The sequence below is a fragment of the Stylophora pistillata genome, chromosome 4, assembly GCF_964205215.1.
Source record: "Stylophora pistillata chromosome 4, jaStyPist1.2, whole genome shotgun sequence".
Taxonomy (NCBI): Eukaryota; Metazoa; Cnidaria; class Anthozoa; order Scleractinia; family Pocilloporidae; genus Stylophora; species Stylophora pistillata.
Window position 1 is genome coordinate 691,284 of NC_142522.1, and position 17,943 is coordinate 709,226.

The window sequence follows — 17,943 nt, forward strand, 5'->3', positions numbered from 1 at the left end:
CAATCGACTTTGTCTCCGCAGATTTTGCGTTTTTAGCTATTTTCGCGTCAAGTCCTAAACCTCGGACGTGAGTCGTGTATTTACACAGAATCATCAACTGTCCGTCGCTCGTTAACTTTGAAGACAGAATGCAGTTCACTGTTACGCATCAAAAGTGACCTTTGAGTTAAAGACTTGTTAAACATCATACCAAGAAACTACAAAATTAACCTCCTGAACCTCGAAAGTTTGCGATTGATGAACTATAATAAAGATAACTGCCTTGGCCGTATAGGCCTCGCTTTTTTATGCTGAAAGAGCCAACGGTTGGTTCAATGCAAACGTGGCCAAAGGCGGAACGTTTTAAAAGCTCTGCTTCCCTGGATTGTATTAATCTTCTCAGACACCAGATAAACACTTTTCCCTTTGTGCAGATCTCAGTGATCTCAGTTTTTATTCAAAATAAAGAGCAATGTTTACTCTCTGCCACTTTTGCGTAATAACTTGCCACTCACAAAGCATCCAAGCCGCGACTTGAATAAGCTGAGAAAACGACTTGGTAAAACATTATTTGCTTTAAGTTTTATTAAATTTTTTGCAAACTTCCTGCTCTTAAATCTCGCTTTTAATATTGCTACAGTAGTTTGGAATCACCCCAGCTTTGCATGTCGCGTGATGGCGTGATCTTTCTTCTGTTAGTTTAATTTTTTTTTTTTGCGGGATTTTGACTTTGTAACAAAACACGCTATTTCCAATAGAGCACACGCTGTAATCACATTACTGCTTCGCAATTATCGACCTATCGACCCCTGGCATATCTTTTCCTTATTGGTTTCTCCCCGTTTGAAGTACCTAGCTTTTATGTGGGAGCAGTGATTCTAAAAAAAGCTGTGCGTGATTCATTGAGCGAAAAAAGCTTTTTGAAACCCATTTGAAAGTTTGCGTGCAAGACGGATTTTGCAGTGTACTCATAAAATTCAACAATGTCTGCCTCGTATGTATATTAGCTAAAAGCAATTTCGCTCGATTGTTCGATTGTCTGTTCTTTGAATTTCTCATTGTCGTAGCATTATATAATTTTATTCCGTCTCACTAAAATTTGTCTCATTTCTGAAGTTGAAGTATTTTTAAGGGAGGGATTGCAATTTTACTGCTTGAATTTCGAATGGGTTTATTTTGTGAGCTGAAAACTAACTTCCTCGTGGCAATTTCAGCTGATGGCAAAAGGAAATGGATCAATTTCCATTCCAGCTGTATGTCAATAGTCTTCTGCATAAACGCACCACTGAATCTATGATATTCTCGATCTTACTAAAAATCGCCCCAAGAAATATTCCATCCGCGTTTTAATATTGGTAAACGAATGGAGGGAAGTGCACAGAGATAACAATAATCTACAGTATGTCATAACCCTGCTCCTTTAAGAGAATCCCGAAACAATTGCCCTCGATGTTTTTATTATAGCAATCTATTGTCGGTATTAACCTCTTTGCGTTAGGTGTTCAGAAAAGTTTTGTTCGAAACTGTTAGACTTACAACAAGATGCAAAAGAGAAGACAGGCAGCAAGTTTGCGTGTCCTTTTGGTGCTGATTATTGTTGAATTCCAGTCATTATACACAATTTGTAGATGGAAGCGTTGATTACATGGCCAAGGTGCTTTGTATTTTGACGTGCCAGCTTCGTGTTATGACTATTCACCTTTGAAAAACTCGACCTTGAAAGCATTGGCCCCGATACTGTCGCCGATTTTCGCCCCCTTTACGAGCCCTGATAGACTTTACTACGCCTGTTATTTATTTTTCTTTGAGAGCAAGTGGGATTAAAAGAATTAAAACGTTCGTGTGACTCGATGTTATCCACACGGGCTACTAATTAACATTCTTAACCTCAGGCAAACTCTATTGAGATGGATTCATTATGTCTACGCCAAACTGCCTGGTGAAAATTGTTACACATTATCCGCACGAAAAACTATACATGTTTTCTTTAATGGCTGCATTCAAAATTCATTTTATCTGCTCCTAGATTAAGTTGAAACCACAACAAGTCTTACAGCATTACAATGGCGGTCACTCAGGTTAACCTTTTAGACAAATACTCAAGCCTGTCTGAGATATTTGTTTTCTTCTCATTGACCTAGTTTATCGCTTGCTTTCGTAAACTTTCATCAAGGCTTCCTTTGCCACCGATAGAGTTACGACGAGTATTGCGTAATAAATGGCAGATCTTCAGCCAAATGCAGTACTGTTTCTCTTATAATCTTTTTCCGAGCTTCGACGCCCACTGATCTATTTATAAATTACTTTAGTTGTATCTTTTGGTTGAGTGGGTTGTCTTTCTACGAAAGCGCACTCGCTCGTGAAATTGAACTTATGCCCGGCTTTGAGGGCCGTTTTCCAAAGCTAATAAAACTTTAACTATAAAACTATTTTGGTTCTTTTCTGGAAGGTTGCTTACGTTACTGTTCTGCGTGCTTGAGTTATAGCAATTAAAACCACAGACAGGCAATATTGACATCCATCATGTTCGGATAAATAGACTAGGAACTGCTATTTCAAACCGCCGCCAGAGAGGCGTTGTTTTACCAATTCCCTGGTCAGTTAGAAAATTAAAAGTAACTTGGGGGCAGATGATCAAGTCCTAATCACAAAAACGGTTCTTATGATTTACTTTTTTTGTAACTTTGATGCCTTCGTGTTCTATATATTTAATAGCGTTGTCTCATTGAATCAGGACATACCGTAATTTATTCAAGTTCTCCAGTTGTCTGTTCTAAAATAGTTGCGCATTTTAAACGTGACCAAAAGTCGAATATTTATTTAGCTCTAAACATAAACAACAGTTGAGAGGAAAATTCGCGACACGCAGTGGTTTCGAGTAACACGTTTTTAAGGTTCTGCAATTTAGTTTCTATAATTAAGCGCTGGTAAACTACAGTTTAAGTACAAATTTTCAAACTTGAAACCCAAATAAAATCTCAGAAAGTCCACTCTGTTTTTTCACTTTTAAATCAAGGTTTGCCGAAGTAGCCACAGAAATTCATTCCCTTAACATTCTCGAGGACTTGCAATCAGTCCTTACATTTACTCCTAAGAAGGTTATGGCAATTAAAAGTAAAATGTTCGCCAGTTTTCTCAAGTGTGCAGTACGGCTAAAATGGCCTTTCCTAAAATTGAGGAGATTTTGTAGAAAATGTGCATTTTCCCTTGCGCTTTAATTACAACGCCTTCTTCAGCTCAAATGAACATAACTAACGGTGTTAAAAGGTGTTCTATATTTTGCATTGGTAAATACAGTTTTTATCATCAAGGCAGCATTCTGATTGATTATAACCTCGCAAGTTCGTTTGAGATGGTTGAGAACCTGCAAGAGTCTTGCGAGCTTATAACAGCTTGCTTCCGAATGGTATCTTTCGGGACTTCTGGTTATTAAATGACGATTTCATGGTTCCAATACGTCACCTGCAAAAAACGAAACATACAGTCGTAAATTGTTCTCAGTCTGAAGTTGTTTCAGTTCGCCGCTGGGACTCAGAGAGATGCTATGAAGGGAATTATGATACCAGATTTACTATGATAAATGGGAATGCTACATTAAAGTCTACCAGAGTCATTAACGGGTACGGCAGATATGAACTTATCTCCAAAAGTTATTACTAGACCGTACAGAAAGCAATCAATTCTCGGTAGTTAAAAGTAAAAGGAGCTGAAACTTCTGAGACCGACTTTGCCAGAAAAGTTTCTAACAAGATACTACTTCTCTCTTTTTTTTTTATCTAGCTAACATGGGGGAACATGACTGAGGTCGAAAACTTTCTACCTCAGGTTAGTTAATTGGATGTCTTGTTTCTGATCCATCGCAAAGCTGACAGGAAAGCTGAAGGTAAATTCAGTGGGATCACAGACGGGAACATTGGGTGTTCCGAGACAGACAATGATTCCTGAGGCAATATTCGCATAAGAACCATCTGAGACATTTTAGTCTGCATGTTTCACACTTGTTTGTACTAAATGCTGGACTGGAGTTTGCAGTGTATTTAAAACGGGCTTCCAGGAGAAATAGATTTCGACTACAACCGTTTATTTCCAAAGACAGTACCATTTATGATGATATTACAAACTGTGATATTTGCAACAAAGACGAGTTGACAGCCCGAATCGTTCTGATCAAACTGCTCATGTACTGAATGGCCTGGCAAAGTGATGCAAGTGAATTTGAAGTCGCGGTTATCTCCTTTGTTCGAACTCTCTTGGGTGCGGGGCAATTAATTTCCGCGGTAAAATGTCTTTGAAAATAACAACAGGACAAAAAGGCACATGGGATGAGAAATGATTCATTCTCGACCCCCTCCAATTCAGCGAGAAATCCCGGGAATCAGAAATGGACCTGATTAAACATCGAACATAGTAGTCTCAAAATTTCTGGTCTAAACCCTTTGAAAATTAAAGGAAAGAAAGCATAATGAGTATGCACTGATCAATTGCGCCAAGTTGTTGCTAAAACGCTATACATTTGCGCTGGGAAAATTTAGAGACAGCTCACTGCAGGTGCTGTACAAATCTCAGTTTTATGTAACACGACGTAAAAACTTTTTTGATATTTAATTAACTTGATGGATCGTACGGTCTCATGCCGATAGATGTCCAGAAGTCTGTTCAGCTCTTAATATTTTTAAACTTAAAAGTTCTAAAAATTGGAACGTGGAACAGCATAACAGAAAATTTATAAAAGAAAATCACCACTAATATTGCAGTTCACATCACAAGGAGACAGGGGATGCATTTATCATTGATGATGATTCTTGTGTCCCTCGGTGGATCAAGCTGTATTTTGTAGGTTCGTCACGTCCCCGTCAGTCAATTACCTTCAAAAGTCAGTTTCCGTCTTACTGTAAACCCTATTAAACAATGACATAAAGCAACATAGGAAGTCTTTGATTTTACAGCAAGTGCTTTTCTACCCAAAATTCGTTTTCACTTACTGAGACATTCAACTACATCAACTTTATTGTCATCGGAATTAAGGAGCTTTCTGTATTTAAAGAGACTTCTCTGGGTTATTGTCTGAAATTTTTAGAAATGACCCACCTTGGAAATCTGTTCCTTGGAAGTATTTGTGGGATCGGAGTCAAGCAGAGATTTTTTGACTGTCTTGAGATGTGCTGGATTGAACGTAAGATTTTACAATAGTCTATGTTTGGTAACAGATTCATCAGTAGATTTTCGAGAATTCTTTTAGAAATAGGGCTCATATCTCCTCAATCGTTTTAAAAAAGGCCATCAGTCATAAACAGAGGGCTGAAATGAAACAATTGACTACAATGCAGTCAAGCTGAAAAATTAGAAAAAAAAGTGCAATTTAACCACATCTCAGAAAAACCAAGTGTCAGTTTCGTAGTATTAATTTCACAAGAGCTATCACTTGCAGGTAAGTCTTATCGAAATGTCGTGAAAAGGTCAAGAGTATGTTACCCAGTGGAACCAACAAGCACGAAAATCTTTCAATCCTTGTTTTTAACCCTTAGCCTCTAAATTTTGCCCCAAAGATTCAAGATCGGTCGATTCACGTTAATCAGTAGTTGTTGGTGGCATTTGTAGAAAACCACCTCAAAAATTCTTTGTCAATGTCCCTAAGGGTGTTGAATAAATAAGATCATATCTCATATCTATCATCAGAGCAAGTGATTAAATTAAATCAAAAAACATTGCTGGAATTTTTCTTGTCATGCTTAAGCTGTAAGTAATGCCTTATTCCCTCCTCCGTAAAGCAGTAGTTCAGTTTGAGGTTCCTGAATTTTTCTTGAAAAATCTGGGGCACTTGGTGTCAATTTATTATATCTGAGGCGAATACTTCTCTTAATAGTGCATGAGGGAAAATGCAAAAACTGTAATGCTAACAAATTTAATGCTCGTTTTTGTTAAGCGTTAAAAACCCAAGGTCACCGTCTACAATCGCCCAGATATACAGCAAAGTATTTTAAAAGATCTTAACGATTATGAACTTTGCGAAAATTTCATTGTCCTTCACATATTTTGGGAATCTGCATTCTTTAATGTGAGAAATTTTACGCTGAGCTGGAAGTATTAATATAGGTTTTATCTTCTAAGATTTCTTAGTACGCAAGTTTATCGGTCATTTGATTCATTAAGTATATAAATATACAAGCGTATGTTTGTATAGAGTCGACTGACTGGTCAGTAGGTTTGATCGTTCATTCATTCAATCAATCATTCATTCATTCATTCATTCCGGCATTCATTTAGAAGTGCTCTGTTGGCCAGTAAGTCAGACAGTACTTCAGTCAGTTGTTTGTTAGTCAGTCAGCTTTCAGTCAATCTGTCAATCAGAAACTCGTTTAGTCAGTCAGTCAGTCAGTCAGTCAGTTAGTCAATCAGTTGGTCATTTAGCTCGCCATGCCGTCAGTAGGTAATAATCAGTCAATTCGTCAACGAGTGAGTAAGTGAGTGTGTAGGTGAGTGAGCAAGTCAGTAAGTGAGTGAGTAAATGAGTAAGTCATTCAGTCAGTATGTCAGTCAGTCAGTTACTCAGATAATAGATAGGTAGGTCAGTCAGTTCGTAAGTCATTCAGTAAGTCAGTCAGACAATACGTCAGTCAATCAATTAGTCAGCCAGTCAGCCAGCTTGTCCGTCAAACAGTGTGTCAGTCGAACAGTCAGCCAGTTAGTCACTCACTCACTCATTCGATCATTCAGTCATACAGTCGTTCAGTCAGTCAATCAATCCGTCGTCAGCTAGTTAGTCAGTCATTCAGTCAGTCACTCAATCATTCAGTCATTCAGTCATTCATTCAGTCATTCAGTCAGTCATTCAGTCACTCAATCATTCAGTCATTCAGTCATTCATTCAATCATTCAGTCAGTCAGTCAATCATTCAGTCATTCAGTCATTCTTTCAGTCATTCAGTGAGTCGTTCAGTCATTCAGTCAGTCATTCAGTCACTCAATCATTCAGTCATTCAGTCATTCAGTCAGTCATTCAGTCAGTCAATCATTCAGTCATTCATTCAGTCATTCAGTCAGTCAGTCAGTCATTCAGTCATTCATTCAGTCATTCAGTCATTCAGTCATTCAGTCAGTCAGTCAGTCAGTCAGTCATTCAGTCAGTCAGTCAGTCAGTCAGTCATTCAGTCATTCAGTCAGTCAGTCAGTCAGTCATTCAGTCATTCTGTCAGTCAGTCATTCAGTCATTCAGTCATTCATTCATTCAGTCAATCAGTCAGTCAGTCAGTCGCTCAATCATTCAGTCATTCATTCAGTCATTCAGTCATTCATTCAGTCATTCAGTCATTCATTCAGTCAGTCAGTCAGTCACTCAATCAGTCAGTCATTCAGTCATTCATTCAGTCATTCAGTCATTCAGTCATTAATTCAGTCATTCAGTCAGTCAGTCAGTCAGTCACTCAATCAGTCAGTCATTCAGTCATTCATTCAGTCATTCAGTCATTCAGTCATTAATTCAGTCATTCAGTCAGTCATTCAATTAGTCAGTCAGTGAGTCAGTCAGTCAATCAGTCAGTTAGTCAGTCATTCATTCAGTCAGTCATTCAGTCAATCATTCATTCAGTCATTCATTCAGTCATTCAGTCAGTCATTCATTCAGTCAATCAATCAGTCAGTCAGTCAATCAGTCAGTCAATCAGTAATTCAGTCAATCAGTCAGTCAGTCAGTCAGTCAGTCAGTCAATCAGTCATTCAGTCAGTCGGTCAGTCATTCATTCAGTCAATCAGTCAGTCAGTCTGTCAGTCAGTCATTCAGTCAGTCAGTCAGTCAGTCAATCAGTCAGTCAGTCAGTCAGTCAGTCAAGCAGTCATTTAGTTAGTCACTCAATCAGTTCATGAAACAGTCAGTCAGTTGCTCTGTATGAAGACTTCTTGGAAAAAAGAATCCAGTCACAGCTATGTCAGAGCTTATCAGGATCGGAATTACCAATTACCAATTTACCAACTGATAGAAAATAAGTAAGAAAAAAAGTAACAACCATGGAAATCTAACAAAAAGGTAAGCATTCACTTGATACATCCAATATATTAAGTTTCATCAGTCCGACTCCCATATTGTTAGCACCCTAACCCCAACCGGGTGGCAGACGTGCAAATTGGTTTCGCACCCTAAGAAGCAAATTTCTTACTTCATCATCGAGCTTCATGTGACCTTGGTCGTGAGTCTTTGGTGATCCTGAAACCTTCGCTAATATCAGCTTTTATTTGAAATAAAGATTATAGGCGCCGCATGGTCCAAGATTATTTGTATAGCAACTTGTAAGGTCAGCGTGTGTCGCCCCCATAAATCTCTATTTAATTTTCAAGTCCTCGGCTTTTGCGTGCTGAAGCTTTAAGGAAAACGGTTGGAAACGATAATCCTTCACTTTGCGGTTTTACCTTTCAGTGAGGTACACAGTTTAAATGCTTACCATCATGTGTTGTCTTCAGTAGTGATTACCAAGTGCTGGATACTTTATAACGATTCTGTGAATCTAAGGCTGAAAATGATATTTTCTTTGGCCTTTTTAGGAATACTTTTTATAACTACAATTGGAGACCATTGAAGATCATCGATGAGGTAGTTGATAAATGGATTTGCAGCTAATTCTGCTTTAAATGGATGATAATGCGCATTCCTTTACAGTTGGAAGCGATTAAAAATAACCGGAAAGCTTAATTAAAAGCTAGTTGACTTCTTAAGCCTCTCAACGTTGAAAAACGCCGAGCCTTGAATGATGTATCGATCACTTGAGCCGCAGTGGGTTAATTCGTCACGGAATTAAGATATATGCTCAAATGTTTGGCATTTTTGTTCCTAATATGGGTTGCGCATATTTTTCCATTCGTTTCTCTTCAAGGGCTATCGTAAACATGGTATCAAATGATATTTTACTGCACTGCGCCGCACAGCATGAGACGTTCGTTGCTAAAACAAAAACTTTAATGAACTTTGTCTATAATTTGTCTCACTCTTTCCTAATCGGAGATTAATTAAAAATTTCGGGAATCTTCGAATAGGGATGATTCGAAATAGAGGAAGCATTTTCAATAAGAATGTTTCTGTTAAGTCGTAAATCGGAAAATATCAAATACATTCAAAGCCCTACAATATAAAACGAACCAATATTACTGAAAACATTTGGAACGAAAATAGCAAATTACCGTTCATTTATAGTAACACGGAGGGTCATTGAGATTGATTTCTGAAAACCAAAATATGGCACAGTGATAAATCATCGTTTTTGTTTTAGGACAAAGGAATCAGTCAAGTATAGCCTTGAGCATTTGATCTAAGCTTTAACAAAGACTTCAGTGTTACCGAGGGCTAGTCAGTGGACCCAAGAAAGTGCCGTTTCCAACCTCCTCAAGATTAACGTTTTATTGCAACAAAGAAACATAGCGAATATATTGAAATAAGTATGTCGAGTGAAAAGTCAATTGCGGCTCATAAATTGAAAATAATTAGTAGGATATGGATTATAAACAAAAGTTGCGTCGGACAAGTAAAGGCAACAGACGGTCAGGTCATTAATATAGTTCTGCTCTCCAAAACCTCTCAAATATTGTTCACATAGACGAAGTATTTCTTATCACTGGATATAGTAATTAAGTGCTGGAACTAGCTAGAGCTGGGCAAAAAACGATGAATCTGTCAAAGTTTGGAAAATAAAATATTACCATTTGCCGCATAGCTTTGTTTGAGTGGTCACGCTTGAGATGAATACGTTTTTTTACTTCGTGTGTGTTTGAAAATGCAACTAACTTGATAATGATGACACGAAACAAAAGTTTCCATATCGGAGGAGTCATTTTCAATCGGGCCCTGATCAGCGCTAGCCCTTAAGATTAACTTTGAACTCTGGTCTACTCCCTAAAGAGATAAAGCACTTTATTAATTTTCTTATGCATGCACTAGGCTTTATTTTCTACCAAAGCCACGGGTACCATTTGCATGGCATTTACCATACACGATAGTATATTTCTCTGGAAAAAAAGCTTCCCGTTCTCATGAAAGTGATCAAGCATAGAACTCTGCTCTTTAAATCAATGAAGGATAGCACACCTGATGGGACTCAGCTATAACTGTAAACAGTGCGACATGAAAGTTATGCTCACCACTTGAAATGTTCTGCTAGCAACGGTTCACATGCATACTACCCCATTCAACGTTGTTAGTCCCTATACAATTCTGTTCCACAAATATTTTATACTTGTTTTTGCGTGCTCTTAGCCTATTTACCTTTAGACACTAAAACAACATCACCATAGAGTTACAGCATGCATGGTTAACATGTAATACTCTTTACAGAAGTCACCCAATATCACTCGACTGCAAAGCTCTTCTTCGCTCAGTAATGCTTTGTGTAAAACACATTTTTAGTTCCGATGTTCACTTAAAGAATATCCTTCAGGAATATTCAAGACCTGGAAGGAGTCGACGAAGCTATCTACGGTCAATTTGTCCGCCATTTTTCTATCGAGAGCATCTTTAAGAAAACAGTCTCATAATGTCATTTCATGAGAGAGTTTTACTTGAGATAAAAGCAGCTATTATAAAGTTGTTTGCGTTATCAACTTTGCTCATATAATCTTAACTTTTGTGGATGTTATTCAGTTTTTATTTTGTTTAACAAGGTTCAGGCTTGAAAAGAAAGCTCCCCCCCCCCCAAAAAAAAATATGTCAACCTCAGTCTTTTCTGAAAACATCATAAAGGTAAATAGCAAGAGTGTTTGCTCTGTGGCTTGATATCCCAGGCTATAACTTTTCTACCTTTTAAACATCCTCTACTAGCTTTTTGCCTGGAATAACTGTACAAATTTGATTAGCAGAAAAAATAGGTATTGAACAAGGAGTTGTTTAGGTAAAGCTTGAAACTTTGATGTGAACATGTGTTCTCTTGATCCGAGTGTTCTACGTTGTTCACTTTCTGATGACATATGTTGCCTATTTATGCAACAACAAACAGTTAAGACCTAAAGCCCTTGGCCAATTTTTTTACAATGCTGGAAAATAATGTAACTGAAACTTTAAATTGTTAAATTTTACTTGGCAGAAGACTGTCTGTAGCTTCGTCACAAATCTTTTAGCAAGACTAAGATCATGCTTTACAAACTTCCTGTTCTGTGTCAAAGGTTTTGGAATCATAAGGTTCGCTGATTCGAAAGAAAAACATTCGATTAATTTGTTATCATCTTGTTTAAATTGAATAGCACCAAAACAAATTTTTTGTAGGGTCAATCGATTGTTTATCAGAAGGGCTTGTGGTGACTTGATGAGCAATCTGCACTGCAAGGGAATCAGAGTACACATGTGTTTCTTTTATTTGGTTTACGTTGGTCAAAGACTAAATTTTTTTGAAATAGAAAGCCTTAGCTCTCTGAAATCGCGCCCTGCTTTAAATTCATTTCATGTACAACAAATTTCTTCTGTACCATCTAAAGATCCCCATCAAAGACAACAAGTTAAATGATGGTATGAGTAAGCTACATCAACAGCGTTTTTCATTGCAGAAATGAGGCAGCAGTATTAGGATTCACAATATATTTTTCTTCGGCTCACTTTAGTCATTGTGTTTGTATGAATTTCTTATCAATATTCTTCCAACTGCTTCACATGCCTCCGTTAGCTTACTTTGATCACTTCTCTTATTGCTGTTACAATATACTTAGTTAAACATGACATGCATGCTCGATGGGGCGCTAGAGACCTTCAAAGTAAGAAATCTTTAGCTATTCTCAGTATAATCGCAATCATGACAGGAAAGTCGAATGGATTCATTTTCCTTTATTCTTAATTTCAACATGAACAAAACAACTGCAGAGGCAACTGAGAATTTTGACTGAATTGCTATTATAAACTGAGTAGGTTCCAGTTCAGCTGGAAAATGGCGAAACTGCGGAACAGATTTATTCAGTCAAATAGCAATTAACATGGCCATTGAGACATTGAAAAAGTGCAATCAGAACGGATCGAGTGGAGCGAATTCTTGTAACACGAGAGCATGAATACCTGCAGAGAAATATAATAACGACAAGCTTCTACAAAAATACTTCAGTAAAGGCAAGAGCATCGAGAGGCCGAACTTAACCCAATTCATTTAGTTCATGTTACGTCATAACATTTTCCTTCAGGAAACTTTCTGCCGCTTTGATGTTTCATTTATGGTAAGAATTCTGCCACTCTTCAAAGTATTTTCGCTAAATTGAAAGCTTCTACGCTTTTAATCAGCATTTGAAGTCTTTTTGCTTGACAAATTAGTGAATATTTTCATGTCCTCGATGCTGGATCCCACGGGAGATACGAGATTGAATTACCTTTCTTTCCACATGCAAGAGACCCTTCACAAGAAATATCGTCGGGCGAGAGATCATTTTCGTTCTCCGAAACTAGACACCTGGCCACTCGTTAATCCAGTTGTTAGTCTGCTTAGTGCGGTTTTACCTGTTTTCAATTTTTCATTGAGTTATCATAACAATTGTGGTTTCGTCTCCGCGCTTCGCGCCATGCATGTCTAAGTTGAAATTACTAGTGCTTCGATTTACGTGAAGTTTAATCCAATTTACTCCAGTCGTTGTACGATTCGGCTAAACTTTGATACGGCATAAACAGTTCTTAGACTATGACACAATCGGTGTTGGATATTTGCTGGTGAGTTACGTCGAAACAACTGCCACTAGTTCATGAACATTTAAAAAAGATAATTAGGAGATTCAAACCTTTCTGTTCTCAACACACCGACAACCTTGATTCTTCTGTTGCACGTGTTTGTCGCATATGTCAAACGATTTGGATTTCTAGGAAGTTTCCCTTCGGATAAAAGATATGATATCGTTAATTTGCTCCGATGTTCATGGTTGTCAATTTTCTTTTGTGATGAACAAGTTCAAGGGTCTTCAAGGGAACAGTCGTCTGGGTCAAAAAGAAACTATGATGGTTTTTCAGTATTTTGTTACAAATGAGATTTTATTGGTGATATATTTTCTGAACATACGCTAAAAATAATTTTAAAAGCTCATGAGAACAATTGTATTCATTTATGTTACGTAAGCTAGGAGAGGGCATATCCGCGATAAGGCGGCCATTAAGATATCCCATGATACCACACGGGGTCAAATTTCGTCTTCTAACATGCAGGACAGATCAAATAAATTCGAGTAACTCTTTGAAAATGCCTCGCGAGTGCCTCTGCTGTTTTTCGGTTGAAGATGTGATGGTAATTTGTACAATGGTACATTAGACTATGTAATATCCCTAGTGAAACCTCTTAATATTAGCTCGGCTTGAATTTAAGCTGACAGCAAGACGCCATATTTATCATTGAAGAAATATTCTCTGTTTAGAGCTTCCAGAAAATTTCGATATATCGCTGGCAACAATCATCTTAGTTTTTCTTAATCTAGCAAAATCTGAAGAGAAGGAAAGGTTAAGTAATTAAATTCATTCGGATGATCACTATACAATTTTGAGATAAGTTTCTTCGAAGGAGAATGTCAAGAGAGACGTTTTTAAAGCCTTTTTTATAGGAAAACGTGAAAATGAAGTCAGATTTCTTTATTACGAATCTTAAACTCATCGAATCATCATAACGTGTAATTCTTAAAATCAAACTGAACTTTTAGTGGGAATATTCTCTTTTACTTGATATTTTCTTGGGGATAATGGCAGAGGGCCAAAATATACAGTATTAAGAGTTAAAAAGAGATTTACGAGAAAAATCCTGTAAATATGAGAAACTTCTTATTTTTGGAAGAAACAAAGGTTTTGTCGAGCTAGAATTGTACAATAGTATGTGCTTTTCATAATCCTGTGATCAATTTGAAAGAATCATTGTTTGGAATCTAAACCAGCAGACGCGCCGGCTGTTAACCTTTGCCTCCAAACTCTTGTCAGGTGCTTAGATAGGATCCTAGGGGAGGAGGGAGGGGGTGCAATTTACAAAGTAAAGGATTATTTCCATTTGTGAGTATATCAGGTTGTCTTAAACTTCTCACGAGTACAAATTACCATTTTGTCCATGGCAAATGAGGTGGTCAAATCCACTTTCTCCCCCCCCCCAACTCTCGCGTCGCCCTTGCCTGTTTTGTACTTATCAGTAAGGAAACTTGAGTGGAGAGCGCCTACCTCCCCCCCGTGGGAAAAAGTCCCATGAAGGGTCAAGATAAACAAGAGATGATTAAATTAACCTGTCGGGAATTTTCTGAAGTGGTGCAATGGAATATCTACAGATAAAACAGACCCGCTTATCAAGAATTCTACAGTTTGTTAATTAAAGTGAACAATAAAAAAGTTGAATGATGGCAAAGCTACAAGAAAGCTGATATACTGTTCTTTTAGGAAATGCCTTGCTATTAAAGTAGTCCGCGATCAATTTGTATCCACTTCGATTCAACCGCTGCGTGCAAACTACCCGAACCTACATTAGTTACGGATTGATAAAGACATATCGCATGCTGCGCTGCACCTTTGTAGTCTCTTGTCTCCAATCTATATTAAGAGACTATTATTTCCCACGTTGACATATCAGCTGAACAGATGGCTTTAATTAAATCAGTCTCTATATTAATTGAGGAGTATAACCCTCTGATATAATGGCGGTCGGGCTTCCAAAGCGGGCTTGCTCCCAGTCCTCCTCTTGCATATCCCGGGCAAAGCACGCAAGGATACCTGGGGTATTAGAGAAACATGGCCGAAGGAGGTTCGAATTCTGCTGCTGAGCCGCTGGGTATGAGGGCTGTAATAATCGGTGCCACCGGAGCTATTGGACAGTGTTTGTTGGGAGAACTTTTGAGCTCTAAGGTGCGCCACTGCGAGAATGATTCGTATCAAACGATACTACATCGCGATATTTTCAGTATTTGATAATGGCGTGACCATTTATGCAGAGGATTTATGTGATAACAGTTAGAACAATAACATATTTTCAGCAAGTGTTCCTCCACAAATATTTATAAGCTTAAAATTTCTGTTGTTGCTGTTTGTTTAACAGTTTTATTTTGCTTTTATCTAATCTTTGAGCTCCCAGACCCATAAACTAATTTTTCCATTTAGTTAAAAATTTGAAGTGAAAGATTTCTAAAAGATGAAATAATCCTTGATATCTCAATTTTTAAATATATAAATATGATTTCAGAATATTTTCGAAGTACTTCAGAATCATTTTATAATTTTTGTCATTTCTCTTTTTATTTTTTGGGCTCCTTGTTGAATGGAGATATAAATATTAATTTATTTCGTGAACTCGGCAAGTTGTCAGTAAAAACGTTTTTCTAATTCCTCTGGGAGAGTTTGATTTGATTGATAGGCAACGTTTGCAATGAGCTGACAACAATAGGTAAGGATAATTTTGTGATAGATTAAAAACCCTGTATATTTTGTATTTGAAAAATTTTTTGATGTCAAACAATTTTAGAACATATCCAAAGTTGTTTCTTTGGGTCGAAGAAATGCTACGGTTCTTGCAGAATATTCTGTGGATCAAAAAGCTGAAGAGGAATCTGGAAGATTGGAGCAACATGTCATAGGTAAAGTATATTCTGAACCCTGACATGATTATCACACACTTTAATATTTTTCTATGCTGGAAATGCAAACTCTGTTGTTATTGGATTGTTCTCAAAGATTGTAATTTTTTACATAGCATACCAATCCAAAACAAATTTTCTCTCTTTAACTTCAGACTTTGAGAAATTAAGCACTGAAACAGTTGGTGAACATTTCAAGGACAAAGATGTCTTGTTTTGTACTCTGGGTACAACTCGACGAGCTGCAGGATCTGCTGTAAGTCTACTGGGTTATAATCTTAAATCAAGAGGATGAAATATACCTCTTACTGAGTTCCAGGTCTGTACTGTAAGTTACAAAACAAGTTTTTCCACTCACTCAGATGTATGGCCCATGCATGAAGTGCGGAGACCTTTATTGCCTGCAGAAAAAAACAGGTTGCATAATTTATGGTATGGAACAAGAAAATTAGGTCAGTAAGATGTTTGTGATCCCTGGGTTTAGAAAGAAAGAGGAAGACTACTATTTGAACAAAATTTTGAAAGTGAATATGACAATTACTGTTCACTTACTAACTGAGGGATATATTAAGTGCATTTAACAGAGAGAAAACACAAAATGAACTTGTCATTCAATACACAGAAATTTCAGAAAGTTTTCAAACTTGGACCATCAGTTGGAGGGGTGAAGTTGTGCCCACATGCACCAACAGTCCTATTCTACAGAATATGGTCATTGGAAGTCCTGGCCAATTATTTTATTAATTTTAATTACTTAAAAGTACATGTATGTTGAATAACTTTATGAAAAGGCCTTCTTTTCTTCAATTTTATTTCTAGGCTGCCTTTAAACATGTGGACTTTGACTATGTGGTTAACTGTGCAAAAGTTGCCAAAGAGGCAGATGTCCCCCAGGTGTCACTAGTAACTTCTCAAGGCGCATCAACATCAAGTTTTTTTCTCTACCTTAAGACAAAAGGCGAGGTACTCTTCTGACTAGCTCTTGTTTTCTTGTGTGATATTCACCTCTCCACCTTACCCTGTCATGCATGCAAAAACAGAAATGAGGAGAAAACTTGAATTGGAACCAACCAAGCACTACAAGCTTCCCTTCTCAATCTGTACAATGACAGTAACATTTGTGCCAGAGTGGTAACTATTCTTTGAAACTGTTTTCAGGTGGAGAATGCATTGAAGGACATGCAATTTCCACACACAAGCATTTTTAGACCTGGTTTTCTTGACCGAGGGAGCAAACAGAGATTTGTGGAGAAGATGGCAAGTAAGTTAAGCAGGTTGTATTCTACTTGGATTGTTTTCATCTGTACTACCTGTTTGCCTTGTCAATCCTCTTAGGTAAATATTTCCTTTAAGTTGCAGTGCTCCAGTAGCTAGTTTAAACTATCCTGGTTTAATTTTTAGTTCGAGCAAAGCTCTTGTGCATTAGAGACACAGGTGCCTCTTGATGTACAGGCAGGACTCCAGGTTGGGAGATCTGATATTGTGTCCTTAGGACAGGGAAGTTTACTTTCTCAGTACCTCTCTCCATCCTGCAATAGATTAAATGAGTGCAGCTATACAGTGAGCAACACCTGATGAAACTGTGGGGGTAACCTGTCAGGTGACACACAGTTGCATCCCATGCAAGGACAAGCAATACTCTTCATCATCATCATCACTGTTGTTTCCATTCTTTGGGGAGAGTGGGGCCACAGAAGTACTCCTAATCATCTCAATTTATGAGGGCAAGACATGCTGTGGCTCCATGGGTCACTAGGCTCATCAGCCAACTTAGGCCTCTTTCTAGACTAAGTGTAACTTGTCCTTTGTACTCTTAACCCTTTAACTCCCAGAAGTGATTAATATTTAACTTCTCCTTGTTATATCCATACATTATCCAGTACACAGGTATTGAGAATACTTGAACTTATCAGGTAGAAGTTGTTACCTTAATCTAAAACTAAATTTTTGCATCTAATTTACAAGGAAATGTGTCTAACAGCTAATGTTGAGAATTAACAATCACATTTTGGCAGTGAAAGATTAAAAAATTTGACCCTGATTTTGTCTTTTATCCTAAACAATGATTGTTTTTCATCTGTTGTTAGAACTGGTGATGACTTCCATACCTGTGGCAACAGTTGCCAAAGCCTTGGTAATAGATGCAGAGAACTATGTGAGAAGCAAAAAGAGTGGTGATTCCCAAAACACACCTTCATCTGTCACTTATGAAAATGCAGAAATTTTAGCTCTCTTGTCAACAAACTGAAGGGCACCTCAGAACTAATTACAATTGTTAAGTACTGTTTTCAACTTTCATTAACAATTATCTTGTAAAAAATGAAAAAATTTGGATAATTTCTGTCAGGTCAGAGTGATTTGCATCCAATTTCTCCTTACAATATCACCCCCCCCCCCATCACACATCAAGGTCATGAGAATAAAGGAAATGATCACCAA

General features: G+C 37.5%; 1 protein-coding gene and 2 long non-coding RNA genes across 6 annotated transcripts; 2 read left to right on the forward strand and 1 right to left on the reverse strand.

Annotated features, from left to right (window-relative positions):
* Nucleotides 1–2,704: 2,704 nt before the first annotated feature.
* LOC111321941 (uncharacterized) lies at nucleotides 2,705–12,909 on the reverse strand. Of its 3 annotated transcripts, XR_002694030.2 has the most exons (5): nucleotides 12,700–12,909; nucleotides 10,099–11,269; nucleotides 8,412–9,853; nucleotides 5,068–5,311; nucleotides 2,705–3,441 (listed from the first exon to the last, which is right to left on the reverse strand). It is a non-coding gene; the product is annotated as an uncharacterized LOC111321941 (long non-coding RNA). The 3 variants fall into 3 exon arrangements; XR_002694028.2 differs by lacking the exons at nucleotides 8,412–9,853; nucleotides 10,099–11,269 and having other exon boundaries at nucleotides 12,700–12,904; XR_015999876.1 differs by lacking the exons at nucleotides 5,068–5,311; nucleotides 8,412–9,853; nucleotides 10,099–11,269.
* LOC148731967 (uncharacterized) lies at nucleotides 8,049–9,671 on the forward strand. Its single transcript, XR_015999881.1, has 2 exons — nucleotides 8,049–8,390; nucleotides 8,512–9,671. It is a non-coding gene; the product is annotated as an uncharacterized LOC148731967 (long non-coding RNA).
* On the forward strand, nucleotides 11,747–17,890 carry LOC111322033 (protein HTATIP2). Of its 2 annotated transcripts, none has more exons than XM_088756612.1 (6): nucleotides 11,747–12,147; nucleotides 15,393–15,504; nucleotides 15,660–15,760; nucleotides 16,324–16,467; nucleotides 16,663–16,765; nucleotides 17,592–17,890. In XM_088756612.1, exons 1-6 carry the CDS (start codon nucleotides 12,088–12,090, stop codon nucleotides 17,750–17,752), a joined length of 681 nt encoding a protein of 226 aa, XP_088612738.1. In that variant the 5' UTR covers nucleotides 11,747–12,087; the 3' UTR covers nucleotides 17,753–17,890. The 2 variants fall into 2 exon arrangements, with proteins under 2 accessions (XP_088612738.1, XP_022780838.1); XM_022925103.2 differs by lacking the exon at nucleotides 11,747–12,147 and adding an exon at nucleotides 14,631–14,779.
* The last annotated feature ends 53 nt before the right edge of the window (nucleotides 17,891–17,943 follow it).

Coding starts and splice junctions, on each gene's coding strand:
- LOC111322033 (XM_022925103.2), top strand. CDS start 14,666: ATGGCCGAAGGAGGTTCGAATTCTGCTGCTGAGCCGCTGGGTATGAGG. Junction 14,780..15,392: donor GAGAACTTTTGAGCTCTAAG/GTGCGCCACTGC, acceptor AAACAATTTTAG/AACATATCCAAAGTTGTTTC. Junction 15,505..15,659: donor ATTGGAGCAACATGTCATAG/GTAAAGTATATT, acceptor CTTTAACTTCAG/ACTTTGAGAAATTAAGCACT.